The sequence below is a fragment of the Xenopus laevis genome, chromosome 3L (genome assembly GCF_017654675.1).
Source record: "Xenopus laevis strain J_2021 chromosome 3L, Xenopus_laevis_v10.1, whole genome shotgun sequence".
In the NCBI taxonomy this organism is placed as follows: domain Eukaryota; kingdom Metazoa; phylum Chordata; class Amphibia; order Anura; family Pipidae; genus Xenopus; species Xenopus laevis.
The window spans coordinates 155,609,403-155,633,934 of NC_054375.1; the positions used below are offsets into that span (position 1 = coordinate 155,609,403).

The following is a 24,532-nucleotide window of genomic DNA, read 5'->3' on the forward strand; positions in this document are numbered from 1 at the left end:
ATGGAGACAGTAGGACAAGATGGAGAAAGTAGAGCAAGATGGAGACAGTAAGCCAAGATGGAGACAGTAGGACATGATGGAGACAGTAGGACAAGATGGAGACAGTAGGACAAGATGGAGACAGTTGGACAAGATAGAGACAGTAAGACTAGATGGAGACAGTAGAACAAGATGGAGACAGTAGGACTAGATGAAGACAGTAGGGCAAGATAGAGACAGTAGGATAAAATAAAGACAGTAACACAAGATGGAGACAGTAGGGCAAGATGGAAACAGTAGGGCAAGATGGAGACAATAGGACAAGACGGAGACAGTAAGGCAAGATGGAGACAGTAGGACAAGATGTAGACTGTAGGACAAGATGGAGACAGTAGGACAAGATGGGGAGAGTAAGGCAAGATGGAGACAGTAGGGCAAGATGGAGACAGTAGGACTTGATGGAGACAGTAGGGCAAGATGGAGACAGTAGGGCAAGATATTTAAATAAGATGGTAGCAACAGGGCAAGATGGTGACAGTGAGGTAAGAAGGTGACAGCAGGACAAGATGGCAGTAGTAGGGCAAAAGGGAAACAGTAGGGTAAGACGACAACAGTAAGGGAACATAGCAAAAGAAGGGAAGATGGTGTCACTCTGAGAATAACTCAGATTCTATCCCCATTCATGAACTAAAGGAACTAAATGTCCTTTGTAACCTGCAAATAGTATCTATAGTGTCAGAGAAATAATAATAATAAAAAATAGTCTCTTATCAGGAGCATGAGGCCCTGCTGGAAGGAATGATATGGCCCATTTGTATCAATCAGCGAGTGACAATATGCTGTGACGAGGAACAGTAACAGTGTGTAATATACTGTGTGTATAATAAATCCAATTTGTACCAACTCCTAACCCTTTCTCCTGCCTGCAGTACTGCTATTGTCAAGGAGAGCCGAGAGTAAAGGCTTCTGGGAAATAAAGGGCCACTTCATCTTAGACTTAACTCATACTATGTAGGTATTGATAGAACAAATCATCCAAACCTCATAAAGAATGGAAAAAAATCATTGTGTTACAATTGTGACCTTCCCCTTTCTCTGACGTCATCACTTCCTCCTTATAATAAACGATTGCTATAATAAGAATCCTGTCTCCCTAAAATAAGAATCCCGTCTCCCTAAATTTATATAAAGAACTCAACACTTTCAATCTTTCCTGAAAAAGAAGGTGATATTTTTGTGCATCACTCAGGCACCCAGAGTAACAGATACCTGCCTGCCTTGTAAGTGCCAGCCATGCTCATGTATTATAAGGGATAATGTACCCCCTACTGTAAATGATAAGGATATTAGAAGTCACTGAGGGGTTGTTCTGTGACCATATAAAGACACAAGGCTGCAGGCTGAGTTATACAGGGAACTCTGAGTATCACTCATGTATTATAAGGGATAATGTACCCCCTACTGTAAATGATAAGGATATTAGAAGTCACTGAGGGGTTGTTCTGTGACCATATAAAGGCACAAGGCTGCAGGCTGAGTTATACAGGGAACTCTGAGTATCACTCATGTATTATAAGGGATAATGTACCCCCTACTGTAAATGATAAGGATATTAGAAGTCACTGAGGGGTTGTTCTGTGACCATATAAAGGCACAAGGCTGAGTTATACAGGGAACTCTGAGTATCACTCATGTATTATAAGGGATAATGTACCCCCTACTGTAAATGATAAGGATATTAGAAGTCACTGAGGGGTTGTTCTGTGACCATATAAAGGCACAAGGCTGCAGGGTGAGTTATACAGGGAACTCTGAGTATCACTCATGTATTATAAGGGATAATGTACCCCCTACTGTAAATGATAAGGATATTAGAAGTCACTGAGGGGTTGTTCTGTGACCATATAAAGGCACAAGGCTGCAGGCTGAGTTATACAGGGAACTCTGAGTATCACTCATGTATTATAAGGGATAATGTACCCCCTACTGTAAATGATAAGGATATTAGAAGTCACTGAGGGGTTGTTCTGTGACCATATAAAGGCACAAGGCTGCAGGCTGAGTTATACAGGGAACTCTGAGTATCACTCATGTATTATAAGGGATAATGTACCCCCTACTGTAAATGATAAGGATATTAGAAGTTACTGAGGGGTTGTTCTGTGACCATATAAAGACACAAGGCTGCAGGCTCAGTTATACAGGGAACTCTGAGTATCACTCATGTATTATAAGGGATAATGTACCCCCTACTGTAAATGATAAGGATATTAGAAGTCACTGAGGGGTTGTTCTGTGACCATATAAAGACACAAGGTTGCAGGCTGAGTTATACAGGGAACTCTGAGTATCACTCATGTATTATAAGGTATAATGTACCCCCCTACTGCATCAGTCAGTAATAAATATGGATGTCAGTAACACAGTTGCATCAGTCAGTAATAAATTGAATGTCAGTAATACGGGCACATCAGTCAGTAACACAGGAGTATCAGTTAGTAACACAGGGGAATCAGTCAGTAATAAATGTGGGTGTCAGTAATATGGGCACATCAGTCAGTAACACAGGGGATAAATACAGAGTAACGAGTGTAATGTGTTGCCCAGCACAACTCTCTGCACAGAACATAAACATGTCTCCCACTACATTAACATTCATATGGCGCCACTAGACTTGCACATGAAAGCCTCCATCCTGCATATTTAGCAATTCAATAGAGGCATGCTGCAGGCTGTACTGGTTTCTAAGCAGTATATTAAAGGGTAAGTAAACCTTACATTTATGTGATGCGCAGCCATGGTTTAGACAGCTGAATTATAACTCTTAGCGCACTGGAAACACACACACACTGTGCTGGGAAAAGCAAACTAAGCCCTAGGTACCCACATGGGGCCACTATTACTGCCCAATATAGAAGGAATCCGTGTTGGGCCCCATACTCACTGAAGGGACCCCAAGTCTAGAAATTCCTATGAGAGTACATATACAGCAAGTCTGGAGGAGCCAAGGAGACTGGTACATAAATGTAGATGAATTATCCTTCCCTCTAGTTTCTCCTCAATGACCCAAACTACCATTTAAAAGAGGCAAAGCCAATCAGGGGCCTGTATAAACCTCAAATAAAAATCCAGCATCCTCCAAAAAGAAACTTTTAACTTCCATTGTCCTTGGCGGGTTTAGTACTGACAGGGACCCTCGGGCTCAGTCTGCGCTCCATACTCCATACCAATGTATATACCGCAGGGGCAACTGTCAGACAGAGGAAACAGACCAATGAGCTTGAATAGCCTGGGGGCATAAATCTCCGCTGCACCACAACGTTTAATAGTGATTTCATTATAGCAGTCTGTGCCGCCAGGAGAAAAATGCAATTTATTTCATGTAAAGGTTACCTTCCATTTCATTAGCTCCATGTGCAAAACTCATAGAACTGAGGACCGGGGAGATCTCTCATATCCTAGGGACCGTGGGAAAACAGCACAGTCTCTATGTACCTTAATGATTCACACATTCTGTGACTCTAACCTCTGCTACTGCCTTGTGTCTTTATATGGTCACAGAACAACCCCTCAGTGACTTCTAATATCCTTATCATTTACAGTAGGGGGTACATTATCCCTTATAATACATGAGTGATACTCAGAGTTCCCTGTATAACTCAGCCTGCAGCCTTGTGCCTTTATATGGTCACAGAACAACCCCTCAGTGACTTCTAATATCCTTATCATTTACAGTAGGGGGTACATTATCCCTTATAATACACGAGTGATACTCAGAGTTCCCTGTATAACTCAGCCTGCAGCCTTGTGCCTTTATATGGTCACAGAACAACCCCTCAGTGACTTCTAATATCCTTATCATTTACAGTAGGGTACATTATCCCTTATAATACATGAGTGATACTCAGAGTTCCCTGTATAACTCAGCCTGCAGCCTTGTGTCTTTATATGGTCACAGAACAACCCCTCAGTGACTGCTAATATCCTTATCATTTACAGTAGGGGGTACATTATCCCTTATAATACATAAGTGATACTCAGAGTTCCCTGTATAACTCAGCCTGCAGCCTTGTGTCTTTATATGGTCACAGAACAACCCCTCAGTGACTTCTAATATCCTTATCATTTACAGTAGGGGGTACATTATCCTTATAATACATGAGTGATACTCAGAGTTCCCTGTATAACTCAGCCTGCAGCCTTGTGCCTTTATATGGTCACAGAACAACCCCTCAGTGACTTCTAATATCCTTATCATTTACAGTAGGGGGTACATTATCCCTCACCAGTTCAGACAGGACAGCAGACAGTATGTTGCTGGGTGGGAGTGTGTGAGCTGCAGGAGTGATGTGGATAGTGGGAGAGGGTGGGAGAGGGTGGGAGGGTGCAGGAGGGTGGGAGGGTGCAGGAGGGTGGGTGAAGGTGCAGGAGGGTGGGTGAGGGGTGCCAGACGGCTGCAGATGGTACAAACGACAAATACACCGACACAGTGACAGTAAATATTAAGAAATGTTCGTAGAAAAATGATGGATTCTCATTTGAGTTGTGTATTAATTAATTTAGTGCATAAATAATGCAGTTGTTGGGGGGCTCAGGCTGTGGGACGCCCCACTGTGCCTTGTTGTGTGTATAAATAAAAGCGCTGTTGTTGTGTATAATGGCACTGAGTAACTACAGGCTGCACATGAGCAATCAATTAAATGTATATTTTTGGTAACGCAGGGAAAGTGTTTGTACAAAAGCTCTTACACCCACTCACCTGGCGTGTGATAATGGGCAGCCATGGACTGAGACTGCACAGAAGGGGAATACTGGGAAGAACGTTTGGTAGCTGTGAGTACAATGGGAGAACAGACGGTGCAGGAGGACAGAGGGAGAACAGACGGTGCAGGAGGAGAGAGGGAGAACAGACGGTGCAGGAAGAGAGAGGGAGAGCAGACGGTGCAGGAGGAGAGAGGGAGAACAGACGGTGCAGGAAGAGAGAGGGAGAGCAGACGGTGCAGGAGGAGAGAGGGAGAACAGACGGTGCAGGAGGAGAGAGGGAGAACAGACGGTGCAGGAGGAGAGAGGGAGAGCAGACGGTGCAGGAGGAGAGAGGGAGAGCAGACGGTGCAGGAGGAGAGAGGGAGAACAGACGGTGCAGGAGGAGGGAGAACAGACGGTGCAGGAGGAGAGAGGGAGAACAGACGGTGCAGGAGGAGGGAGAACAGATGGTGCAGGAGGAGAGAGGGAGAACAGACGGTGCAGGAGGAGAGAGGGAGAGCAGCCGGTGCAGGAGGAGAGAGGGAGAGCAGACGGTGCAGGAGGAGAGAGGGAGAACAGACGGTGCAGGAGGAGAGAGGGAGAACAGACGGTGCAGGAGGAGAGAGGGAGAGCAGACGGTGCAGGAGGAGAGAGGGAGAACAGACGGTGCAGGAGGAGAGAGGGAGAACAGACGGTGCAGGAGGAGAGAGGGAGAGCAGACGGTGCAGGAGGAGAGAGGGAGAGCAGACGGTGCAGGAGGAGAGAGGGAGAACAGACGGTGCAGGAGGAGGGAGAACAGACGGTGCAGGAGGAGAGAGGGAGAACAGACGGTGCAGGAGGAGGGAGAACAGATGGTGCAGGAGGAGAGAGGGAGAACAGACGGTGCAGGAGGAGAGAGGGAGAGCAGCCGGTGCAGGAGGAGAGAGGGAGAGCAGACGGTGCAGGAGGAGAGAGGGAGAACAGATGGTGCAGGAGGAGGGAGAACAGACGGTGCAGGAGGAGAGAGGGAGAACAGACGGTGCAGGAGGAGAGAGGGAAAGCAGACGGTGCAGGAGGAGAGAGGGAGAGCAGATGGTGCAGGAGGAGAGAGGGAGAACAGATGGTGCAGGAGGAGGGAGAACAGATGGTGCAGGAGGAGAGAGGGAGAACAGGCAGTGCAAGAGGAGAGAGGGAGGACAGACAGTGCAGGAGAGAGAGAGAACAGATGGTGCAGGAGGAGGGAGGGAGAACAGACGGTGCAGAAGGAGAGAGGGAGAACAGATGGTGCAGGAGGAGAGAGGGAGAACAGACGGTGCAGGAGGAGAAAGAGCAGGCGGTGCAAGAGGAGAGAGGGAGAACAGACAGTGCAGGAGGAGAGAGAGAGAAAGCAGCAACAGGCTGTGTAGGAGGAGAGAGAGGGAGAACCAGTGTTGGACTGGGACACCAGGGGCCCACCAAAAACCCTTAGACCAGGGGCCCACTCTAAATATTATTTTCTTCCTCTCCTCACTCAGCCTCTATTCTCCTAGTCTCTTTTCTTTACATACTATAACCTATTCTTCCATCTATTTCGCCTCTTAGAAATGGGGAATGTCTATAAAATAGGCCAAATGTTTATCAGCAGGAGGGGCCACTGACACCTGGGCCTACAGTGAGTTTTCCTGGTGTCCCTGTGGGCCAGTCCGACACTGGGGAGAACAGACAGTGCAGGGGTATATAAATGAAGTGGAGGGGTGTATATGAGAGAGTGGAAGAGGGGAGCAGGTGTGTATATGGGGGGTGTAAGTACACAGCGGGTGCAGGTATATATATATATATCTATATAAAACATGGCGGAGCACACCCTAAACTTGTTTAGCAACGTGCCTGGGTGTTGGCAAATAAGGTGAATAAAGTAACACAGTACTGCACTCAATGGGAATACTTGTCAACATTCTTATTGATTTATTGAAAAAATCCAATGTTTGAACACTGACTGTTCTCTTTCTCATGACAAAAGGGCAGTTTGTGTTCAAAACGTCTGACTTTTTCAATAAATCTTGATTTTTTTCAAAGTATTCCCATTGAGTGCGGTAATATGTTATTTTATATATATATATATACACACACACTCAGCATTACACACACACACACACACACACAGATATACACACACACACACTCAGATATACACACACACACACACAGATATACACACACAGATATACACACACACACACACAGAATATACCACACACAGATATTACACACACAGATACACACACAGATATACACACACAGATATACACACAACAGATTACACACACACAGATATACACACAACAGATACACACCACAGATATTACAACACAGATACACACACACAGATACACACACAATACACACACACAGATATACACTACACAATACACACACACAGATATACACACACAGATACACACACACAATATACACACACATAATACACACACAGATACAACACACAAATATACACACACAGATACAACACACAGATACACACACACAGATATACACACACAAATACACACACAATACACACACACAGATATACACAACACAGATATACCACACAGATACACACACAGATACAACACAATACACACACACAAGATATACACACACAAGATATACACACACAGATACACCACACACAATATTACACACACAGAGACACACACACACAAGTAACACACACAGATACACACACACAGATATACACACACACAGAATACACACACAATACACACACACAGATATACACACACAATACACACACACAGATACCACACCACACAGATATACACACACAGATATAACACACACAGATACACACACACAGATATACACACACAGATTACACACACACAGAATATACACACACAGATACACACACACAATACCACACACAATATACACACACAGATACACCAACACAATACACACACACAGATATACACACACAGATATACCACACAGACTACACACACAGATACAACACACAGATACACACACACAGATATACACACACACAATAACACACACAGAACACAACACAAGATATACACACCAACAGATACACAACACACAGATATTACACAACACCACAGATATACACACAAGATACACACACACAATACACACACAACAGATACACACACACAGATATACACACACAGAACCAACACACAGATTATACACACCACAATATACACACACACAGATACACACACAGATATACACAAACAGATACACACACAGATACACACACAGATACACACAGATATACAAACACAGATACACACACACACAGATATACACACACAGATACACACACAGATACACACACAGATACACACACACAGATACACACACACAGATACACACACACAGATACACCACACACCGACAATACACACAGCACACAATATACACACACAGATATACAACACACACACCCACAGATACACACACACAGATATACACCACACAGATACAACAACACAGATACACACACAGATATACACACACAACAGATAACACACACACACACACACACACACAGATACCACACACACACAGATACACACACACACAGATATACACACACAGATATACACACACAGATACACACCACACAGATACACACACAGATACACACAACAGAACACACACAGATATACACACACAGTACACACACACAGATTTACACACACAATATTACACACACAGATTACACAAACAAGATACACCACAATATACACACAACAGATACACACACAGATACAACACACAGATACCACACACCCACAGATACACACAATACACACATACACAAGATACACACACAGAAACACACACAGATACACACACAGATACACACACACAGATACACACACAGATACACACACACAGATACACACACACAGATACACACACACAGATACACACACACATATACACACACAGATATACAAACACAGATACACACACACAGATATACACACACAGATACACACACACAGATACACACACATATATACACACACAGATATACACACACACAGATACACACACAGATATACACACACAGATACACACACACAGATACACACACCACAATATACACCACACAGATATACACACACAGATATACACACCACACAGATACACCACACAGATATACCACACACAGAATACATCACACAATATACACACACAGATTACACACACAATATACACACACAGATATTACACACACAGATACAACACCACACAGATACACACACCACAGATATACACACACAGATACACACACACATATACACACACACAATACACACACAAATAACACAGAGTACACACACAGATACACACACAGATACACACACAGATACACACACAGATACACACACACAGATATACACACACACACACAGATACACACACACAGATATATACACACACAGATATACACACACACAGATACACACACAGATACACACACAGATACACACACAGATATACACACACAGATACAGATATACACACACAGATACACACACACAGATACACACACACAGATATACACACAGATATATACACACACAGATATACACACACAGATATACACACACAGATACACACACACAGATACACACACACAGATATACACACACAGATACACACACACAGATATACACACACAGATACACACACAGATACACACACACACAGATATACACACACAGATATACACACACAGATACACACACAGATACACACACACACAGATATACACACACACACACACAGATATACACACACACAGATACACACACAGGATATACACACAAAGATACACACACACAGATATACACAAGTACACACACACATATACACACACAGATATACACACACAGATACACACACAGATACACACACACACAGATATACACACACAGATATACACACACAGATACACACACAGATACACACACACACAGATATACACACACACACACACAGATATACACACACACAGATACACACACAGATATACACACACAGATACACACACACAGATATACACACAGATACACACACACAGATATACACACACAGATATACACACACAGATATACACACACAGATACACACACACAGATATACACACACAGATATACACACACAGATACACACACACAGATATACACACACAGATACACACACAGATACACACACACACAGATATACACACACAGATATACACACACACACACACAGATATACACACACACAGATACACACACAGATATACACACACAGATACACACACACAGATATACACACAGATATACACACACAGATACACACACAGATACACACACATATATACACACACAGATACACACACACAGATATACACACAGATATACACACACAGATATACACACACAGATATACACACACACAGATACACACACATATATACACACACAGATATACACACACAGATATACACACAGATATACACACACAGATACACACACAGATACACACACAGATACACACACACAGATACACACACACACAGATATACACACACAGATATACACACACAGATATACACACAGATATACACACACAGATACACACACAGATACACACACAGATACACACACACAGATACACACACACAGATACACACACAGATATACACACACAGATATACACACACACAGATATACACACACAGATACACACACACACAGATATACACACACAGATACACACACACACAGATATACACACACAGATACACACACACAGATATACACACACACAGATATACACACACAGATACACACACACAGATATACACACACAGATACACACACAGATACACACACACAGATACACACACAGATATACACACACAGATATACACACACAGATACACACACAGGGCTAGTGGAAGAGTTGCACAAGGTGCCAGAGAGGCTTATGCCGGGTCTCACTCACACCCCATTGGTACATCATGTGATCTCTCATTATTGCCATTGTAATTAATTGAATGCTCGTTAGCTAATGACGATTGCTGGAGCTGACAGCCAATAGATCTAATTAATGCAGCTAATTACAGAAAATTGCTGGAAAAGAATGAAAATGTGTAATATGCCGGGGGCCTAATGATCAGAACAAAGGGAGATTTAGTAGGTACAGTAGTAAATACAAACAGACACACAAATGCTATCTGACTCCCCCCCCCCACGTATAAATGACTTGGTACGCCCCTCCCTGGGGCCTGAGGTGCTGCTGGGATACAACTCCCTGCAAGTTATTAGCCTTTGGCTGTCAAAGAATGCCGGGAATCCAGCTCCAGCTGATCATGTGATCACAGCTCAGTGACAGTCCAGCCCATAGCCAGGCACCACCCCCACCTTCCAACTCATCCCACCCATAGCAACTGCAGAATCACTCATCCCACCCATAGCAACTGCGGAATCAGTCATCCTACCCATAGCAACTGGGGAATCACTCATCCTATCCATAGCAACTGTGGAAACACTCATCCCACCCATAGCAACTGCGGAAACACTCATCCCACCCGTAGCAACTGCGGAATCAGTCATCCCACCCATAGCAACTGCAGAATCACTCATCCCACCCATAGCAACTGCGGAATCAGTCATCCCACCCATAGCAACTGGGGAATCACTCATCCTATCCATAGCAACTGTGGAAACACTCATCCCACCCATAGCAACTGCAGAATCACTCATCCCACCCGTGGCAACTGCAGAAACACTCATCCCACCCGTAGCAACTGCAGAAACACTCATCCCACCCATAGCAACTGCGGAATCACTCATCCCACCCATAGCAACTGCGGAATCACTCATCCCACCCATAGCAACTGCAGAAATCACTCATCCCACCCATAGCAACTGCAGAATCACTCATCCCACCCATAGCAACTGCGGAATCACTCAACCCACCCATAGCAACTGCGGAATCACTCATCCCACCCATAGCAACTGCGGAATCACTCATCCCACCCATAGCAACTGCAGAATCACTCATCCCACCCATAGCAACTGGGGAATCACTCATCCTATCCATAGCAACTGTGGAAACACTCATCCCACCCATAGCAACTGCGGAAACACTCATCCCACCCGTAGCAACTGCGGAATCAGTCATCCCACCCATAGCAACTGCAGAATCACTCATCCCACCCATAGCAACTGCGGAATCAGTCATCCCACCCATAGCAACTGGGGAATCACTCATCCTATCCATAGCAACTGTGGAAACACTCATCCCACCCATAGCAACTGCAGAATCACTCATCCCACCCGTGGCAACTGCAGAAACACTCATCCCACCCGTAGCAACTGCAGAAACACTCATCCCACCCATAGCAACTGCGGAATCACTCATCCCACCCATAGCAACTGCGGAATCACTCATCCCACCCATAGCAACTGCAGAAATCACTCATCCCACCCATAGCAACTGCAGAATCACTCATCCCACCCATAGCAACTGCGGAATCACTCATCCCACCCGTAGCAACTGCGGAATCAGTCATCCCACCCATAGCAACTGTGGAATTACTCATCCCACCCATAGCAACTGCAGAATCACTCATCCCACCCATAGCAACTGGGGAATCACTCATCCTACCCATAGCAACTGCGGAATCACTCATCCCACCCATAGCAACTGCAGAATCACTCATCCCACCCGTAGCAACTGCGGAAACACTCATCCCACCCGTAGCAACTGCGGAAACACTCATCCCACCCATAGCAACTGCAGAATCACTCAACCCACCCATAGCAACTGCGGAATCACTCATCCCACCCATAGCAACTGCGGAATCACTCATCCCACCCATAGCAACTGCAGAATCACTCATCCCACCCATAGCAACTGCGGAATTACTCATCCCACCCATAGCAACTGCGGAATCAGTAATCCCACCCATAGCAACTGCGGAATTACTCATCCCACCCATAACAACTACGGAATCACTCATCCCACCCATAGCAACTGCAGAATCACTCATCCCACCCATAGCAACTGGCAACTGAGGAATCACTCATCCCACCCATAGCAACTGGCGACTGAGGAATCACTGAGGGATCCTGTTTTGGGAATAGAGAACACAGGGCTCGCCCAATGCTTGGGGCTGTAGGTGGCAGCTCAGACTACAGAAACTGCGCTAACTGGCAGTTTTTATGTGGTGGCACAAGCAGAGGCCAGATCTCATTAGTGTTGGGAACATTCCCTGGCTCAGAGCTGTGGGCAGACTGTTTAGGCGACATCTCCAGGTCACTCTCCTGACCCACAGAAAGGATTGTGAGACAATGACACTTCCCTGTAGCTATTAGAGTGTCAGGCCAGTGGGCTAGAGTTCTGTGCCATCGGAGAGTACCCAAGGCTTGGCATGTACAGTATAAACACATAAGTGTATCTGTCAGCAAACAGCCAGCTGTCTGACTCTGTGCCAGCAACTGTCATGCCAAGCGCTGCTATTCCAATGGCCGTCCAGCTCGGCTCTCTGGAAGCTGCACATCCAACAACACTGCACCCCCAAACTGGGCAGCACTTTCCAACACCCAGTCAATCACTGCACCCCCAAACTGGGCAGCACTTTCCTACACCCAGCCAATCACTGCACCCCCAAACTGGGCAGCACTTTCCAACACCCAGCCAATCACTGCACCCCCAAACTGGGCAGCACTTTCCAACACCCAGCCAATCACTGCACCCCCAAACTGGGCAGCACTTTCCAACACCCAGTCAATCACTGCACCCCCAAACTGGGCAGCACTTTCCTACACCCAGCCAATCACTGCACCCCCAAACTGGGGCAGCACTTTCCAACACCCCAGCCAATCACTGCACCCCCAAACTGGGCAGCACTTTCCAACACCCAGCCAATCACTGCACCCCCAAACTGGGCAGCACTTTCCAACACCCAGTCAATCACTGCACCCCCAAACTGGGCAGCACTTTCCAACACCCAGTCAATCACTGCACCCCCATAACAGCTGTCAGGCTTCTCTGCCCCCATCATGCCGGGCACTAGAGACTACTCATACCACCTGTACCATCTTATATATATATATATATATATATATATATATATATATATATATATATATATATATATATATATATATATATATATATATATATATATATATATAAATAATGTATTGCTAATTAGCCATGCTAATTAGCCATGCTGAGTCTGGACTGGATCACACCATATTTTATAAAGGAAGGGGGAACCGGGTGTCTTGGCACAACCTGCCCCCCACTTTTGCTGTTGTGTATATGTGCGCATGAGGAGTGTGTGTCATCCAATTTGCAGCATCTTATCATTTACAAGGATGTCATTTAGATTTCATATATCAACCCCACGTAACCTTTCTATACTGGACATGTCAGCTCATTATCATTTACCCATCATATATTTTATTTGCCCTTTTACCCTCTGGCACCCCCCATTCAACCTTTCCCCCCAGTACTGAGTGCTCCCCCCACACACTAGTGACTAGGGACCCCATTAAATGGCCCTTGCGCTGGACCCCCAGGAGCAATACCCGCTGTGTGTGGCACATATACAACTACAGGCACTCGGGATAAATACACAATTGACCTATAAACCAAGAGACATTTAACAAAATACTGAATTTAATCTGAGTCCCATTGTCACAGCAGAGTAAACTGATTATTCGCTGGTTTGTTTCACTTCCCATGAATTTCTCATTTCTATGTGCACTTGAGTTTTACTATTCAAACACCTTGTTCAGTTCAGTTCAGTTCAGTTCAGTTCAGTTCAGTTGCTTTCAGACAGTTCACCTGAAATAAAGACTTTCCTCAATTACTTTCTATTTTCTATCTGTGACTATTTGTCTAATATTGAAGTGTAAAGTGTCATTTTTCACCTTCTAAAGCAGCTCTGGGGGGAGGAGGGGTCGCCGACCCTGTCAACTGATCTAAACAGACACATTTAGATGATCCATTTCTTATCTTTGTCCCTGCTGGGCAGAATCCCTGGGTTTCATTACAGGCAGCTGTTAGAATTGATACAATAGTTACTAATACTCCAGAAATGCTTCTGAGAAATGGATCAACTAAATGTTGTGAAGTTGTAACAGAATCTGCGCCTGAATTACTGAGCTGCCAGACTCAAACACCAGAGACACCAACATTACACTTTTAAAGGGGTTGTTCACCTTTGCGATAACTTTTAGTCTGATATAGAGAGGGATATTCTGAGATATTTTGAGTTATTTAGCTTTTTATTCAGCGGCTCTTCCAATCTGGTAACTAGGATCCAAATCCCCCTAGCAACCACACACTGATTTGAATAAGAGACTGGATAGTATAGGAGAAGCCAGAAAAGAAAGAGGAGTAATAAAAAGTAACAATACCAATACATTTGTAGCCTTACAGAGCATTTGTTTTTTAGATCAGCAATAAATAATGAAGACCAATTGAAAAGTTGCTTAGAATTGGCCGTTCTATAACATAATAAAAGTTACCTTAAAGGTGAACCACCCCTTTAACTTAAATTTTGGAAAAACAGTAAAAGATTAAAGATGGAAAACAACTGAAAAAGTCTTTATTTCTAGGGAACAATCTGAAAATAACTGAACTGAAAAAAGTGTTTGGAAGGTGAACGACCCCTTTAAGTTATTCCTCTTTTACATAAAGAACTATTTGCCCCCATGTTAATATGAATTACTATCAGCAGTACACCTTGTACATGTATATACTGTAGCCTGTACCCCTAACACACACACACATATATATATATACTGTATATACACACACACACACACACACACACACACATATATATATACATATACTGTATATACACACACACACACATATATATATATACTGTATATACACACACACACACATATATATATATACTGTATATACACACACACATATATATATATACTGTATACACACACACATATATATATATATACTGTATACACACACACACACATATATATATATATATATCTATACTGTATATACACACGCACATATATATACTGTATATACACACACACACACTTATATATATATATATACTGTATATACACACACATACACACACACATATATATATATATACTGTATATACACACACACACACACATATATATATATATACTGTACACACACACACATATATATATATATATATACTGTATACACACACACACATATATATATATATATATATCTATACTGTATATACACATGCACATATATATACTGTATATACACACACACACATATACTCTATATAAACACACACACACACACACACACGCACACACACCAGGACAGGAGTGCAGGTACAACCAGGAAGGAGTGCAGGTACTTTATGAATATTTATATATATATATATATATATATATATATATATATACTGTATATACACACACATATATATACTGTATACACACACACACATATATATACTGTATATACACACACACACATATATATACTGTATATACACACACACACATATATATATATATATACTGTATACACACACACATATATATATACTGTATATACACACACACACACATATATATACTGTATATATACACACACACACACACACACATATATATATATATATACTGTATATACACACACACATATATATACTGTATACACACACACACACATATATATATATATATACTGTATATACACACACACACATATATATATACTGTATACACACACACACACACATATATATATACTGTATATACACAATTATAAGTACAAACATACATTTTGCAGGAGTCCGAATTCCGATCGGAAGGTGAAACCCAACTGGAATTTGGGAAAGTCAAAAAAACCCTAAATACCCCCCGGCGTTGCTGACAATTGTTACAATATTGAAGCAGTAGCCCCCCCCCCTGTTTGCCAGTGGGACCCCCATCCCTATCCACAATCAAATCACTGGCATTTGGCAAATGTCTGTAATTAGCCCCAAATAACTGACCTTTTGTTTGAGCTGTTCCAGTAAATGGGGTCCAGGCTCAGCGCTGAGATGGAGCAGAAATCCCACAAGGTGAATAACATCCTTATGTACAAAGCACATTCCCGGGAAAACATGCTGATTAAAGGGCAAATAAAAGGCAAAATACACAAAAAGAAAGCAGAGAAATGAATGGAACGTCAGCTCCCTGATCTTTTCCTCCTTTGTTGTCGGTGGAGTTTCTGCTGTTTAAGGAAAGGGGGGAAAGTTTAGGAGAAGGAGAAGTTTTCCCATATTGCTTGGAATGAATGAGGGTCTTTAGCATCCGGGGGTCTTCTGGAGAGGATTGAGGGGCTGCTGAGAGCTGGGGGATGGGGCCTGCATGTTACTCACTGAGAGTGGAGATTTGTCTGGTCCTTATGTCTCCCCTCACTCTCTCCCTCTGCTGCTGCTGCTTCTCCTGCTGCAAACTCTGCTCTGGAATAAATCCCCCCTCTCCCAGGCTAAAGAAAGGGAAAGTGGGAGGAGCGAGGGATGCAAATCCTGGGCTGGAGGAGGGAACTCTAGGGCTATAGGGAGGGGTCTGGTTATCTCTGGCTCTGCACAAGTGTTATTGGGGGGTATGTGTCTGTGGGGGGCAAAGGGGCAGGTACATTGTCAGCTCTATACAGAGACAGTGGGGGAGAAGGTGCAGATCTATACAGAGGGGTCACTGGGGGGAGAAGGTTCAGCTCTATACAGAGGGGTTTTTGGGGGGAGAAGGTGCAGATCTATACAGAGGTGTTATCAGGGGGAGAAGGTGCAGATCTATACAGAGGGGTTTTCAGGGGGAGAAGGTGCAGCTCTATACAGAGGGGTTTTCAGGGGGAGAAGGTGCAGCTCTATACAGAGGGGTTTTCAGGGGGAGAAGGTGCAGATCTATACAGAGGTGTTATCAGGGGGAGAAGGTGCAGATCTATACAGAGGGGTTTTCAGGGGGAGAAGGTGCAGATCTATACAGAGGGGTTTTCAGGGGGAGAAGGTGCAGCTCTATACAGAGGAGTTTTCAGGGGGAGAAGGTGCAGCTCTATACAGAGGGGTTTTCAGGGGGAGAAGGTGCAGATCTATACAGAGGGGTTTTCAGGGGGAGAAGGTGTAGCTCTATACAGAGGTGTTATCAGGGGGAGAAGGTGCAGATCTATGCAGAGGGGTTTCAGGGGGAGAAGGTGCAGCTCTATACAGAGGGGTTTTTGGGGGAGAAGGTAGAGATCTATACAGAGGGGTCAGTAGGGGGAGAAGGTGCAGATCTATACAGAGGGGTCAGTAGGGGGAGAAGGTGCAGATCTATACAGAGGGGTCAGTAGGGGGAGAAGGTGCAGATCTATACAGAGGGGTTTTCAGGGGGAGAACGTACAGATCTATACAGAGGTGTTATCAGGGGGAGAAGGTGCAGATCTATACAGAGTGGTTTTCAGGGGGGGAAGGTGCAGATCTATATAGAAGGGTTTTCAGGGGGAGAAGGTGCAGATCTATACAGAGGGGTTTTCAGGGGAAGAAGGTGCAGATCTATACAGAGGGGTTTTCAGGGGGAGAAGGTGCAGATCTATACAGAGGGGTTTTCAGGGGAAGAAGGTGCAGATCTATACAGAGGTGTTATCAGGGGGAGAAGGTGCAGATCTATGCAGAGGGGTTTCAGGGGGAGAAGGTGCAGCTCTATACAGAGGGGTTTTTGGGGGAGAAGGTAGAGATCTATACAGAGGGTTCAGTAGGGGGAGAAGGTGCAGATCTATACAGAGGGGTCAGTAGGGGGAGAAGGTGCAGATCTATACAGAGGGGTTTTCAGGGGGAGAAGGTGCAGATCTATACAGAGGGGTTTTCAGGGAGAGAAGTTGCAGATATATACAGAGGTGTTATCAGGGGGAGAAGGTGCAGCTCTATACAGAGGGGTAAGTAGGGGGAGAAGGTGCAGATCTATACAGAGGGGTCAGTAGGGGGAGAAGGTGCAGATCTATACAGGGGTCAGTAGGGGGAGAAGGTGCAGATCTATACAGAGGGGTCAGTAGGGGGAGAAGGTGCAGATCTATACAGAGGGGTCAGTAGGGGGAGAAGGTGCAGATCTATACAGAGGGGTCAGTAGGGGGAGAAGGTGCAGATCTATAGAGAGGGGTTTTTTGGTGGAGAAGATGCAGATCTATACAGAGGGGTTTTCAGGGGGAGAAGATGCAGATCTATACAGAGGGGTTTTCAGGGGGAGAAGGTGCAGATCTATACAGAGGGGTCAGTAGGGGGAGAAGGTGCAGATCTATACAGAGGGGTCAGTAGGGGGAGAAGGTGCAGATCTATACAGAGGGGTTTTCAGGGGGAGAAGGTGCAGATCTATACAGAGGGGTTTTCAGGGGGAGAAGGTGCAGATCTATACAGAGAGGTTTTCAGGGGGAGAAGGTGCAGATCTATACAGAGGGGTTTTCAGGGGCAGAAGGTGCAGATCTATACAGAGGAGCAATTCTAAGCCATGCAGCAGAAGCCAACTCATTAACATACCGGGAGGGGTATTGACCTGCTACAATGTTTGAAGAATAAGACAGGGAGTTGCAGTTTGTTTAGTCGGTCAGTATCTATGGAAGTACATGGGTGGGGTTATTGTGCTCCATTCTTAGAACAAAGAGAGCAAATTGCCTGCAAGTGTCAATATGGGGGGGCTGTAGGAATCCGTATTCTTCAAAGTTCTTGCTATGGGAAGTTGGGAGTCTTCCTGCTTCTTCCTATGGAAAAAAAGGTTGGAAGACAATTGACCTCAACCTGTAATGGGAACCTATGGGAGAACTATGTTCTTATTCCAGGGAGCAATGGGGTGGCAATTGATCCCAGTTCTTACTAAGGGGTGTTGTTTAGAGGTTGTTTGTCCCAGTCAGGTCCCACAAGTTGAAGTTATTGGAAGTCAGATGGTCCCCGTTCTTACTCTGTCTTAAGCTCACCTCAAAGTCCACCACTGTTGTATGTGGCCAAGACGAGCTCCTGCAATACATTGCACCCTACACGACCCCCCCTAACAGGAAAATCACAAGCTTGGATTTATAATATCAAGTATCTTCTAAGAGTCTGAGAGACTAATCTGAAATACGATTGGGCCATTGACCAGAGGAATCAGTCAGGGTAGTGGTAGATCTCTCAAGAACGCTCTTCAACCATCTGAAGAACCACTTGTTGATGGTCTTTCACTATAATAGTCTCATTCTTAACTCCAAATTGAACTTCTGAGGACCTGTACGAAGTGGTCTCAGCATTGGAACAGTAAAGGACTATTGTGGGAGACTCTGAAGGAAAAGATCATAGAAAGGTATGGCATTGTGGGTGACACCTGCAGGCATGTCCCTACATATGTGGGGGTTCCTTGTCAGTCCAATATAGGTGGAAGACTCTCCTACCCAGCAATCCTTGGAATTTCCCACAAGAGTTCTGTCAGGATGAGGATGAAACTTAAATGAATGGTGGTGTAGGTGCAACCTATAGTCATCACCCTACAGTTGTGGGGGTTCTTTGTCAATTTCAGCATGGATGCCCTTCCAGTTGGTAGCAGTAGGTTCTTCTGTATCAGTAGCCTTGGGACTTAAATTTCGGCTGTTTTCATGACTTCAGGTCTTTTTGCCGCTTTGGGAGTTCAATTTAGGCTGTTTTCATGAGTTTGGGTCTTTTTGCCACTTCTGGACTAAAATGTCGTCTGTTTTTGTGACTTTGGGTCTTTTTGCCACTTCGAGTCTTCAGTTTTGTCTGTTTTCGTGACTTTGGGTCTTTTCACCGTTTCGGGACTTCAATTTCATCTGTTTTCGTGATTACGGGTCTTTTTGCCACTTTGGGACTTCAATTTCAGCTGTTTTTGTGACTTCGGGTCTTTTCACCACTTCAGGACTTCAATTTTGGCTGTTTTTGTGACATTGGGGCTTCAGGACTTAAATTTCAGCTGTTTATGTGACTTTGGGTCTTTTCGCCACTTCAGGACTTCAATTTTGGCTGTTTTTGTGACATTGGGGCTTCAGGACTTAAATTTCAGCTGTTTATGTGACTTTGGGTCTTTTCGCCACTTCAGGACTTCAATTTCATCTGTTTTCGTGATTTTGGGTCTTTTAGCCACTTCAGGACTTCAATTTCACCTGTTTTCGTGATTTTGGGTCTTTTAGCCCCTTCAGGACTTCAATTTCATCTGTTTTCGTGACTTCAAGTATTTTTGCTGCTTTAGGACTTCAATTTCGGCTGCTTTCGTGACTTTGGGTCTTTTCGCCGATTCAAGACTTCAGTTTTGTCTGTTTTCATGACTTTGGGTCTTTTCGCCGATTCAAGACTTCAGTTTTGTCTGTTTTCATGACTTTCGGTCTTTTTGCCATTTCGGGACTTGAATTCCATCTGTTTTCGTGACTTTGGGTCTTTTCGCTGCTGCGGGACTTCAATCTCAGCTGTTTTCATTATTGTTTTCGTGACTTTGGGTCTTTTCGCCGCTTCAGGACTTCAATTTCGTCTGTTTTTGTGACTTCGAGTCTTTTCGCCGCTTCAGGACTTTAATTTTGGCTGCTTTCATGACTTTGGGTCTTTTCGCCACTTAGGACTTCAGTTTTGTCTGTTTTCCAGACTTTTGGTCTTTTTGCCACTTCGATACTTCAGTTTTGTCTGTTTTCGTGACTTTGGGTCTTTTTGCCGTTTCGGGACTGCAGTTTCATCTGTTTTCATGACTTTGGGTCTTTTCGCTTCTTCGAGACTTCAATTCCATCTGTTTTCGTGATTTTGGGTCTTTTCGCCGCTTCAGGACTTCAATTTCGGCTGCTTTCGTGACTTTGAGTCTTTTCGCCACTTCAGGACTTCAATGTTGTCCGTTTTTTCGTGACTTTGGGTCTTTTCGCAGCTTCAAGACTTCAGTTTTGTCTGTTTTCATGACTTTGGGTCTTTTTGCCATTTCAGGACTTCGATTTCATCAGTTTTCATGACTTTGAGTTTTTTCGCTGCTGCGGGACTTCAATCTTGGCTGTTTTTGTGACTTCGGGTATATTCGCTGCTTCGATACTTCAATTTTGGCTGTTTTCATGACTACAGGACTTAAATTTCGGCTGTTTTTGTGACTTTGGGGCTTCAGGACTTAAATTTCTGCTGTTTTCGTGACTTTGGGTCTTTTCGCCTCTATGGGACTTACATTTTGCTGTTTTCGTGACTTTGGGTCTTTTCGCCACTTCAGGACTTAAATTTCGTCTGTTTCATGACTTTGGGTCTTTTGGCCGCTAAAGGACTTCAATTTCGTCTGGGTCTTTTCGCCAACTTTTTGCCGATTCGAGACTTCAGTTTTGTCTGTTTTCGTGACTTTGTGTCTTTTTGCTGTTTCGGGACTTCAATTCCATCTGTTTTCATGACTTTGGGTCTTTTCGCTGCTGCAGGACTTCAATCTCGGCTGTTTTCATTACTGTTTTCACGACTTGGGTCTTTTTGCCTCTTTGGGACTTCAATTTCATCTGTTTTCGTGACTTTGGGTCTTTTCACCGCTTCAGGACTTCAATTTCGGCTGTATTTGTGACTTTTGGTCTTTTCACCACTTCAGGACTTCAATTTTGTCTGTTTTCGTGATTTCGGGTCTTTTGGCCGCTTTAGGACTTCAATTTTGTCTGTTTTCATGAGTTTGAGTCTTTTCACCACTTCAGGACTTCAATTTCGGCTACTTTTGTGACTTAGGGTCTTTTGACACTTCAGGACTTCAATTTTGTCTGTTTTCGTGACTTTGGGTCTTTTCGCCGCTTCGGGACTTCAATTTCATCTGTTTTCGTGACTTCTGGTCTTTTTGCAGGTTAAGGACTTCAATTTCGTCTGTTATCATGACTTTGGGTATTTTCGCCTCTTCGGGACTTAAATTTCTGCTGTTTTCGTGACTTGGGTCTTTTCGCTACTTTAGGACTTAAATTTCGTCTGTTTTCATGACTTTGGGTCTTTTCGCCGCTATGGGACTTCAATTTCGGCTGTTTTCATTACTGTTTTCGTGACTTTGGGTATTTTCGCCGCTTCGGGACTTCAATTCCATCTGTTTTTGTGACTTTGGGTCTTTTCGCCACTTCGGGACTTCAATTTCATCTGTTTTCGTGACTTTGGGTCTTTTCGCCGCTTCAGGACTTCAATTTCGGCTGTTTTGTGACTTCGGGTCTTTTTGCAGCTAAAGGACTTCAATTTCATCTGTTTTCGTGATTTTGGGTCTTTTCGCCACTTCAGGACTTCAATTTTGTCAGTTTTCCAGACTTTGGGTCTTTTCGCCAAATCGGGACTTAAATTTTGCTGTTTTCGTGACTTTGGGTCTTTTCACCACTTCAGGACTTCAAATTTCGTCTGTTTTCATGACTTTGGGTCTTTTCGCCGCTATGGGACTTCAATTTCGGCTGTTTTCATTACTGTTTTCGTGACTTCGGGTCTTTTCGCCACTTCGGGACTTCAATTTCATCTGTTTTCGTGACTTTGGGTCTTTTCGCTACTTCAGGACTTCAATTTTGGCTGTTTTCGTGACTTCGGGTATTTTTGCAGCTTAAGGACTTCAATTTCGTCTGTTTTCATGACTTTGGGTCTTTTCGCCTCTTCGGGACTTCAATTTCTGCTGTTTTCGTGAATTTGGTTATTTTTGCCACTTCAGGACTTAAATCTCGTCTGTTTTCATGACTTTGGGTCTTTTCGCCGCTATGGGACTTCAATTTTGGCTGTTTTCATTACCGTTTTCATGAGTTTGGGTCTTTTTAGCCGCTTCGGGACTTCAATTACATCTGTTTTCGTGACTTTGTGTCTTTTCGCCACTTCAGGACTTCAATTTCATCTGTTTTCGTGACATTGGGTCTTTTCGCCGCTTCAGGACTTCAATTTCGTCTGTTTTCGTGACTGCGGGTCTTTTTGCAGCCTAAGGACTTCAATTTTGTCTGTTTTCGTGACGTTGGGTCTTTTCGCCTCTTCGGGACGTCAATTTCGTCTGTTTTCGTGACTTTGGGTCTTTTTGCCGCTTCAGGACTTCAATTTCATCTGTTTTCGTGACTTTGGGTATTTTTGCCACTTCAGGACTTCAATTTCTGCTGTGTTTGTGACATTGGGTCTTTTCACCACTTCAGGACTTCAATTTCGTCCGTTTTCGTGATTTTTCGGTCTTTTTGCCGATTCGGGACTTCAATTTCGTCTGTTTTCGTGACTTTGAGTCTTTTCGCCGCTTCAGGAGTTCAATTTCGGCTGTTTTCGTGACTTTGGGGCTTCAGGATTTAAATTTCGGCTGTTTTTGTGACATTGGGTCTTTTCGCCGCTTCAGGACTTCAATTTTGTCTGTTTTCCTGACTTTGGGTCTTTTTGCCGTATCGGGATTTCAGTTTCATCTTTTTCATCGTGACTTTGGGTTTCGCTGTTGCAGGACTACAATCTCGGCTGTTTTTGTGACTTCGAGTCTTTTCGCCGCTTCTGGACTTGTGAGTTGTGACTTCAGGTATTTTAGTCGCTTCAAGACTTCAGTTTCGGCTGTTTTCGGGACTACAGGTCTTTTCATGACCTCTGCTGTTTTTGTGACTTCAGTTTCGGCTGTTTTCGTGACTACAGGTCTTTTCATGACCTCGGCTGTTTTTGTGACTTCAGTTTCGGCTGTTTTCGTGACTACAGGTCTTTTCATGACATTGGCTGTCTTTGTGACTGTGGGTATTTTCGCTGCTTCGAAACTTCAATTTTGGCTGTTTTCGTGACTACAGGTCTTTTCGCCACTTCGAGACTTCAATTTCGGCTGTTTTTATGACTTCGAGT

At 43.9% G+C, this 24,532-nt stretch overlaps 1 protein-coding gene across 4 annotated transcripts in view; it reads right to left on the reverse strand.

Annotated features, from left to right (window-relative positions):
* The window catches only part of efnb3.L (ephrin-B3 L homeolog), a 44,049-nt gene extending 24,002 nt beyond the window's left edge, over window positions 1-20,047 (reverse strand). The window contains exon 1 of one of the 4 annotated variants that reach the window (XM_018250608.2): window positions 16,799-20,047. In XM_018250608.2, the coding sequence (XP_018106097.1) occupies window positions 16,799-16,911 (113 nt within the window). In that variant the 5' untranslated portion in view covers window positions 16,912-20,047. 4 annotated transcript variants of the gene reach the window in all.
* Between the last annotated feature and the right edge of the window lie 4,485 nt (window positions 20,048-24,532).